This window comes from Pseudonaja textilis, chromosome Z (genome assembly GCF_049901715.1).
Source record: "Pseudonaja textilis isolate UNSWEBS1 chromosome Z, rPseTex1.2, whole genome shotgun sequence".
In the NCBI taxonomy this organism is placed as follows: domain Eukaryota; kingdom Metazoa; phylum Chordata; class Lepidosauria; order Squamata; family Elapidae; genus Pseudonaja; species Pseudonaja textilis.
In genome coordinates, this window is record NC_142008.1 from 13,232,738 (window position 1) to 13,242,687 (window position 9,950).

Below are 9,950 nucleotides of genomic sequence, written 5' to 3' on the forward strand. Positions count from 1 at the left end.
GAGACCCTAGCCAAGCTCAAGAGAAGAAGCAAGAGGGAACTCAAAAGCCCACCACCACAATGCACCATGAGGACATCAAATCCTTGTCCAAAACCGATGACGAAGAAGAAGAGGTAAATAGACTCCAGTCAGAGAAAAGTAGACGAGAGCAGAGAGAAAGGAAGTCAGAATTCCGTTGTGCCGGGTGCAGAGGGGACCACCCACGTTTCAAGTGCCATTTCCTCGATGCTGTTTGCAGGCATTGTGAAAGGAGGGGACACATAGCTAGGGTCTGCCGAACCAGAAATAACTAAAGCCCTAGATGAAGAGGAAGTACCCCACCCAGAGCGAGAGAGAGGCAGACAGGGAGCTGTTGGAGCTGAGAAAGCAGAAACAAACAGTTCAGTGAAGCAAATAGAAGAGAAGAAACACACCAGACAATAATTATTGGACACTCAAGTGCAATCAATGCGAGAAAGGTGCAGATACAAGTCACCATAGAAGGTCAGCCCTGCGAGATGGAGGTGGATTCTGGTTTGTACCTATCCATGATATCGTGGAACACCCTAAAGAGCTTGATACCGGATGTGGCAAGGAAGGAACTAGAAAGACAAAAACTCACACTCAAAGACTACCAAGGAAACAGAATCCCCGTAGTCGAACTCGGACATTTCCAAGTCAACTTCAACAAACACAAGAAAGTCCTTCCACTGATCATAGTAGACCGGGATCACCCCAATCTACTGGGACTTGAATGGTTTGCACCACTAGGAATTGGGATGACCGGGATAAACAATGTCACCGGGACAGACTGGGAAGAGAACCTGATGAGAGAGTTCCAAGAGGTCTTCAATGGAGAACTAGGCAAGTACCGAGGGTCCCCTATCTCATTTAATTTGAATCCTAATATAGCCCCCATTAGGCTAAAGGTGAGGCGAGTCCCTTTCACACTAAAACCAAAAATCGATGAACAATTAGATAAACGTATCGCACAGGGGGTATTAGAACCAATTGACCACACAAGATGGGAAACCCCAATTGTGACCCCTATTAAGCCAGATGGGTCCGTACGTATCTGCAGAGACTATAAGGCCACCCTCAACCATGCATTACAACAAAGAACATACCCCGTCCCGGTGGTACAACACTTATTACATTTGTTGGGTGGGAGGAAAGATTTTTGCGAAACTTGACCTTGCACAAGCTTACCAACAATTGCCAGTTGACCCTGAAACAGCAGAAGCACAAACAATTGTGACTCACAGGGGGGCATTCAAATTTAAAAGACTATAATTTGGAGTTAGCGTGGCCCCAGGGGTATTCCAAAGTTTGATGGAGTGTTTACTGCAAGGAATCAAAGGGGTGGTGCCATATTTTGATGACATATTGGTATCAGCCAGGAACAAAAAACAACTGGAAAGCCACCTGATGGAAGTCTTACAAAGATTTAAAGAGGCGGGGCTCAAAGTGAAAAGAGAGAAGTGCCAACTAGCCACAAATAAGGTTGAATTCCTGGGATACCTCATAGATAAAGAAGGGATCCACCCCACTGAAAAGAAAATCAGAGCAATCAAAGAAGCCCCCAGGCCCGAAAATAAAACAGACTTACAAGCCTTTTTGGGACTTACTAACTTTTACAATGTCTTTTTGCCACAGAAGGCAACAACAGCGGAACCGTTACACAGGCTGCTGGATAAGAAGGCTACCTGGACCTGGGGGTAGAGAGAAGAAGCCGCATTCCAGGAAATCAAAGATTTACTGACATCCGACTCTGTGCTAATCCAATACAGCGAAACCCTGCCACCTGTGATGCGTCACCGTTCGGCATTGGGGCCATACTCAGCCACACCTTACCTGATGGGAGAGAAGCACCAATCAAAAACACTATCAAAAGTGGAGAGGAATTACAGCCAATTGGACAGAGAAGCGCTAGCTGCAATAACTGGAGTCAGACGATTCCATGAATACCTCAATGGCAGAACTTTTTCACTGATTACAGACCATAAACCACTTTTAGGAATACTCGCAGGGAACAAAGCTACACCCAACATACTGTCACCATGAATGACGAGATGGTCCGAGTTCCTCGCCGCATACAGCTACAATTTAATCCACCGGCCAGGGAAGAACATAACACACGCTGATGACCTGAGCCGTTCCCCACTACCTGAAGTAGAAGATGATCCTGTACCAACCACATCAACCCTGCAAATTGAGACATTGGCAAATCTACCCATAACAGCAACAGACATCGCGAAGGAAACTGTGAAAGACAGAAAACTGGCGCAGATTTTAAATTGGGTAGGTAAAGGGTGGCCAGAAACCTAAAGTGATGAGACTTTTAAACCATTTCGGAACAGACAAACAGAACTCTCTATTTTAAAAGGATGTATACTATGGGGGGATAGAGTAATCATACTATGGGGGGATAGAGTAATATATACTGTATATATTGCACGAAGGTCACCCAGGTATTGTAAGAATGAAGTCTCTGGCCAGGAGTTACGTATGGTGGCCAGGGATGGATAAGGATATTGGGAGATGGGTGGAAATGTGCACACAATGCCAACAATCCAGGCCTATGCCCTCTTCTGCACCTGTACTTGACTGGGAAACACCGAGGGGGCCATGGTCGAGGATACACATAGATTTCGCAGGACCAATGAAAGGGCACACATTTTTGATAGTAGTAGACACTTACTGCAATTGGCTGGAGGTAAGCGTCATGCACTCCACAACGACAGAAGCTGTATTCAGACAACTGAGGAAACTGTTCACAACACATGGGTTACCAGATCTAGTGGTATCAGATAACGGGCTGCAATTCATGGTGCTGACATTTGAAAGGTTCCTTGCTGAACAAGGAATTAGGCATGCCCTAACAGCGCCAGTTCGGCTGGCTACAAACGGACAGGCGGAACGCATGGTTCGGTATACTAAAGGCACACTATATAAACTAGGAACTGGAGACATCCAGGAAAAAATCTATAAATTACTAACTATACAGCACATCACACCAAACACCACAACTAATAAAAGCCCAGCAGAACTATTGATGGGCAGAAAATTAAGGTCTCACCTAGATAGATTACACCCCACATACAGCCCTGAAAAGCCAACAGACTCCTCCAGTAAGTACTATTCATTTGGAACAGGGAACCTAGTCTATGCAAAAAACCTCACGGGGGACCCACTATGGATACCAGCTAAAATAACCTAGATTACAGGACCCCGGTCATACAGAGTAGAGACAGAGGACGGAAAAACTGGAGGAGAAACATAGACCAACTGAGATCAAGAACACTATTAAGAAATACTAACAATCCAAGGGTCGAAGGAGAAGAACTCACACACACACAAGAACCACATCAAACACTAAACAATAAGGATAACCAAACCAGAGAGGGGGAAGACCCCTCAAACACAAATGAGAGGGGAGGGGCAGACCCTCCACAAAGACAAGAAATAACTAAACAAACTCTAACAACAACTCACCAACCAACACCACCAGTAGCCCCGTTAAGAAATCGCAATCACATACCTGAAGATGACTTTGGAAGAAGGGAACAGGCAGCGGAAAGTCACCACGAAGCCACTCCTGGCAGGAGCAGCCGAGTTGACTCAACCAGCCCGGATAGACCAGGTGGGAGCGGCCTGGCTGACTCTACCTTCCAGGAGGTTCCACGGAGGAGGACTGGAGAAACAGTGAACCCGTCTGAACAGCCCGAAGACAACACCACGACTAAATTGCGCAGGTCCAGTAGGAGCCATAAGAGCCCCCCCTACTTACGTGACTACATAACATAGGTTGGACTGAACCACATAGGGAGGGGTGTTATATATTTGAATTTTGAATAGTACAATGGGATTGGCCCATAAGACGGTGGGAAATTCGAAGAGCCGTCATTGGCTGCGAGCCGTGAGCAGCCGCTATAAAAGAGGCTGCCGCGGCTCCACGGTACAGCAGTTCCAGAGAGACTAATAAAAAGAGCTGAAGTCTAACTGGTCTCGCATCGTCTTTTCCCACAACTTAACAGTAATATCCAGAAACTTAAAACTGGCCACTTACTCCACTCAGTCTCCATTAATAAACAAGGGATAGATGTCTGATCTGTTCCTTCTATAGCCCACTATAAGCTCCTTGGTCTTATTGGTGTTGACCAAGTTATTGTCTCCACACCACAAAGCTAAACTGAGTAAGTAAGTAAACATACAAATAAATAAATAAATAAAATAAACTTGTATTGAAGATCAGTGATAAGCAGCATTTTTACATAGAATCCTTCCCCTCTCCCTTCCTTATATTTAGGTAGACAAGGATTACTAATTTTCAGATTCTTCCAGATTCTGTTCAGGAGGCAAGCAGGTAGCTGTGGTCATTCCACTATGATTCCACTCTTTTGCTAGTTCATCTTTCATTAAGCTAGAAAAGCAAGAACCATAGAATTAAGGTAGTAGTAGTATTGCTGGCTGAGCAGGATAATACTACTGCATGATTTTAATAGGTCACTGGGACAGTGCTTCTGTACCCAGATCTTTAGGAGAGAACTGTAATGGTAATGTGGGAATAAATTTGGGAGATAGTGTGGGAATAAACTTTGACTTGGGTATTGGGTAATGATTAGTCTAAGACCTTATACATACATGCTTGCTTAAAGGTCACTGAGATAGTGTAAGGAAATTAAGAACAAACACTAGAAACAATCAAGCAGCTCAGACAACTGTAAACAAGTCTGTACTATATCTAATTATTGTAATCCACAATGTGATTATACTTACTCTCAATAAAAGGGAGCACTGGAATTTGCTCTGGGCTCTCATCCTGAGAACACTCGCTTGGGTCTCATCGTTTCCATGAGAGACCACCACAAGTGGTGACCCCGACGTGATCCACTGCAGATGGTACGTGTCCGGACCTCCGTATTTCCTCATCTGGAATAGGTAAAGTACGTACTTAACTATTGCTGGACAATAGGATTTTTCAGGGAACATGGGGGGAAAACTTTCTCAGCCACAGGAACGTCATGTTAGTGAGCTGCTGAAGTTAGTCAGGACAAATTTAATTTCTCTTTAAACCTTCTGGAGGGGAGTATATAGTTCTTTCAAGAGGTAATGTGAAAAAGCTGCTGCAAGAGATCTGGCGGCAATGCCCCTGGTACTCAGAGAAGGGCTCTTTAAAGTTAGACACGTGGAGGAAAATTGGAACTATCCTTCATGAGGAACCACGAGCAACAGCTGAAATTTTGACATATTGGAAGGTTGTTATGACTGCTTTAGAGACCCAGCAACAACCTCTTTTAAAACCTTTAGCAGAACTTCCTCCTTATAAAGGAGTTGTGTTGCACCCTCCGACTCCAAAGCTGGAGTATGTTTTCTCACCCCCAACAGCGCCTACACCTTTGGATGAGAAACCCCAGCCACAAATGGGAAAAGTTCAAGCAATGATGCATCAGGTTTTCAATGAGGGGAAATTAGAACCTGATGAGATTCCCCAGATGAATTTGTTTCCAGTTAATAGGCAAGTGGGTGCTCAAGGCAACATGCAGGCGGAATGGGTTCCATTCCGTTGGCAGTACTTAGGGAAATCAAGAAAGCCGCTAAAGATTATGGTATTCAAAGTCCTTTTACAAAGGGTCTTCTGACAAGTTTGACTACCTCACGCATGATTCCTAATGACTGGAAAGATTTAATGAGAATGATATTGAGTTCTACTCAGTATGTGGTTTTTGATTCAGAGTACCAAAGGGAAGCTATCACTAGGGGACAAAATTCGGGGAGGCTGTATACGCCAGACCAAATCTATGGGGCAGGCTTGTTTGAATCCACTGCTGATCAAGCTACTAATTTGCCTGATCACGCACTTCCCGTGGTTATGGCAGCTGTCCTTGGGGTGTTGTCCCACATCCAGGATGTGGGAACCCCGGCACGGTATTTTTCTCAAATTAAGCAAACAGCATCTGAGTCTTATAACGATTTTGTGGCTATTGGCTATTACCTGGCAAATCTCCAATGAGGAAGCGGCAAAGGAACTTTTGCTGAGATTGGCAGTCAAAAATGCAAACGCTGACTGCAAGCGTATCTTACAGCCTTTGGTGGCTAGAGGTGAGGTTACTCTGGCTGATCTGTTAAAGGCATGTGCAGTGGTGGGTTCTCAGGCTTACAACATGGAGACTTTGGCTATGGCATTACAAAGAGGGATGAAACCTACAGGGAACTGTTTTAATTGTGGGAAGCCCAGTGCCGAGCCCCTGGGGGGGATGGAATGGCATTTAACAAAAACAAAAATAAGGACATCCGCCTGAAGTCGGTCTGTCTGAAATGCAAAAAAGGGTTTTATTGGGCAAATCAATGTCACTCTGATCAGAACCAAAATTCGGGAAACTAAATTTGGGGCATGCAGCTAGCCCCGCTCCCAAGGCTGTTACAAAGACATCGCCCGCAACTACTGGGAATGCAGGTTTGTGTTTAAAAATGTTACACTCGATTGATGTGACTTTTCCTAATCAAGTGTACATTGAGGACACTCATTTGCATGGGCCACTGCCAGAAAAAACAGTGGAATTGGTACTTCCCAGGTCTTCTGCATCAAAAAAGGGGTTCTTTGTTATTCCAGGGGTTATTGATCAAGATTATAAAGGGGTTATTAAGATACAATTGTACACTGATACTCCTGCATCATTAATGGCCGGTGAATCTATTGCCCAGTTACTATTGCTTCCATACATTCCTATGAATCCTTTAATTGGGGTCCCACGAACTGGTGGTTTTGGGTCCACTGAAATGACCAGTTCTTCAGTTGCTGCAGAATTGCTAGCACTGACAAAAAATTTGACTACAGACCAACCAAAAATGACAATTGAAATTCAAGGAAAATCATTTTCTGGCCTTATAGATTCTGGAGCAGATGTCTCTGTGATACGCCAAAAGGAATGGCCAAATGAATAGGTGCTTGAGGACTCTCCGGCTGTTCATGGCGTAGGTGGTATGCAGTTTGCAAGAAGTAGTGTACATTGGTTGATGGCATTGCATAGAGCAACTGGCGAGACCGCAAGGATTCAACCTCTTGTGTTGCCCCTGCACATAAACTTGCGGGGTAGAGATTTGCTGTCACAGTTCCGCACAAAAATTGTTATTGGATAATGGAAAAGTTACAACTGTTAACCTCTCAGCCAGTTTGGATTGACCAATGGCCTCTTCCACAGGAAAAGCTTGTAGCTTTATAAAAACAAGAACGGGGGAAGTGGATGGATATGGTTTGCCTTACATACAAAACATTCTTAATATTACCTTATACACTTTAAATTTTCTAAACATAACAGGATCTCCTGCTGCTACAGCAGCCAGTAGGCATTTTGCTTCCTCCCCTTCTGCAGGAGCACCAAGACCGAAAGTTTGGTATAGGAGACTGCCAGATCCAACGTGGAAAGGACCTGTCCCGCTGATAACTTGGGGCCGAGAATACGCTGCCGTTGAAGATGAGGGGACAGTTGTTTGGATTCCTGCTCACTGTGTGCGTCCTTATCATCAGCCAAAGGGGCAAGGGGGTGGATTTGGGGGAATGGAAAAGAAACACGTTGATTCAGGACACGGAGAAGCTAGCAAACCTTCATAATAAAACTGATTGTTGGGTATGTATGCACATGCCAACTCACAAAACATTAGGGCTTCCAATGGTTGCAGTACCTCTGGCCGAAGGCGACTGGTATAAGGAACAATGCTATGGTTGTTCGGGGACGTGGTCTAGCAGTTGGACTACAAGTAACATAAATACCTTATACCTTGGAAGCCGGATCCAAGAGGTGGCGGGTATCTGCTGGACCCACAATGAGATGGTAGAGAATATGACTTACTTGGGAACATATCCATTTTGTAACAAAACAATTGTTATTGGCAATGGAAGTTGGGTTTATTTGGGTGACATGAAAACAAAAAATCTTACTTACTTTGTACACAACATTTCTTATTTTGATATCATATCTTTGATCAATGAAAATGGGTGTCCATATATTTCTGCCACATGCTGTCCCACCACGACAGAAAACCAGCTGCCTAAATGTGCAAATGGGAATAACGCACCATCGTCCACTTATTTGGTTATGTTAATGGAGTCCTTTGCAAAACTAATCTATGCTGAGCCAAATAAGGTTGGTCATCTCCTGGGAGCAAATCTATGGTTGCTGTGTGGACGGATGGCCTATGATCGCATGCCAGCACGATGGAAAGGAGTCTGCACCTTTGGGAAAGTAATCCCATCTCATGTCATTTTAAAATCTTTGGGGACTGCTCATATCTGCAGTGCGCGTTCTGCAACAGAAGTAAACTATGTTTTGATCCATGACTACTGGACACAAATATCAAGGGGAGTTATTCCCCCTTTAGGAGTCATGATGAACTATAGAGATTTACATCATTTAAACAATTGGACAGTTACTATGTTTAAAGACACCATTAAAATGCTAAAGCTGCTTGAAGAAGAGCAAGACAAAATTCTTGACTTTCTCCTGCAAACCAGATATGCGGTGGACACTATTTTGGCTGCCCAAAGGGGAGTTTGCGCTGTGGTTCATATGCATTGTTGCATGTATATCTCTGATTATTCTCCAAACATTACAGTTACTATACAGCATATGGAGTGATCCTTGAAGGAGAATCCATTACAATCGGAGGGTGAGGGACTGGACATGTGGTCTGCACTTTGGTCCTGGTTGCCAGATGGTTCATGGATTCGTCACCTAATTGTTGGAGTGATATTGCTTATTATATTTTCTCTTTGTGTATGCTGTTGTATCCAATGTCTCCCTGGACTTTTAGGAATGTGTTGGGTGAAGCCTACGGAAGGAGAACTGCTGTTGCAGATGGCGAAAAGCTACCGAGGCATCCGCGATCATCAAAAAACTAAAACAGGGGAGATGTGGGAATAAACTTTGACTTGGGTATTGGGTAATGATTAGTCTAAGCCCTTATACATACATGCTTGCTTAAAGGTCACTGAGATAGTGTAAGGAAATTAAGAACAAACACTAGAAACAATCAAGCAGCTCAGACAACTGTAAACAAGTCTGTGCTGTATCTAATTATTGTAATCCACAATGAGACTGTACTTGCTATGCTAAAAATCTCAATAAGAGGGAGCACTGGAATTTGCTCTTGGGTCTCATCCTGAGAACACTCGCTTGGGTCTCATCGTTTCCATGAGAGACCACCACAGATAGGTGATCAGACACTGATAAGACTTGATACAGCCAGATAAGAGGGAGCTTAGCCTATGGCTGCATAATGGATGGAACCTCCCAGGTTATTTGGCTATAAAGGTGATGATGGGAGAATTGTACTTTCAGACTCTCATGATTCTGTACTTTACAATAAAATAGAATTAGCTTATCTGGCAATGCCTTCTCTCTGGTCTACCTGGTAAGGCTGACAAACACAGCAGAATGGAAATATATAATGTTGACCAGGGACTGGAGTGAAGGGGCATGCCTTCATCAGCCTGAAGTGGCTCAGAAACATTTTGTTCTCACCAACTTCTGATCAATGGACTTTGCTTCCAACCCAAAGCTTAATAGAATTTGCACACTTTGCTGCTCTTTTTGGACACTGTTGTCTTAATGGGGAAAATGCTATTGCAACATTGGGAATGTTATGAGCTACCTAAGTCTGTCTCACAGCCAAACTAAAGGCAAGATCATGGGATAACAGCAGAAAAAAAGTTGCTGGGGTATGTTATCTCAATTATGTACTTGTGAGACAATGTATGAGACATGTACATAAATTGTGTATACTTGTTGACATTATCATTCACACAGTATGATTTTTTTTTACTCTACAGATGAATATGGTTAGATGTAAGGAGGAAGACCCTCTAACAGGAATCCTGGAACTTTTGATTAACTTATTTCCACCCATCAAACCCTCCTATTTAATGTGACACATAGTGAAAAGAAGTGTGTATTTATCTTTCATCACCATTT

At 43.7% G+C, this 9,950-nt stretch overlaps 1 protein-coding gene across 1 annotated transcript in view; it reads left to right on the forward strand.

Annotated features, from left to right (window-relative positions):
• LOC148123906 (endogenous retrovirus group PABLB member 1 Env polyprotein-like) overlaps positions 1 to 9,692 on the forward strand; it is an 83,470-nt gene extending 73,778 nt beyond the window's left edge. Inside the window, exons 5-6 of the mRNA XM_087916160.1 lie at positions 4,771 to 4,920; positions 7,353 to 9,692. Of these exons, the coding sequence (XP_087772286.1) occupies positions 7,455 to 8,615 (1,161 nt within the window). The 5' untranslated portion in view covers positions 4,771 to 4,920; positions 7,353 to 7,454 and the 3' untranslated portion in view covers positions 8,616 to 9,692. The remainder of the gene's footprint in view (positions 1 to 4,770; positions 4,921 to 7,352) is intronic.
• The last annotated feature ends 258 nt before the right edge of the window (positions 9,693 to 9,950 follow it).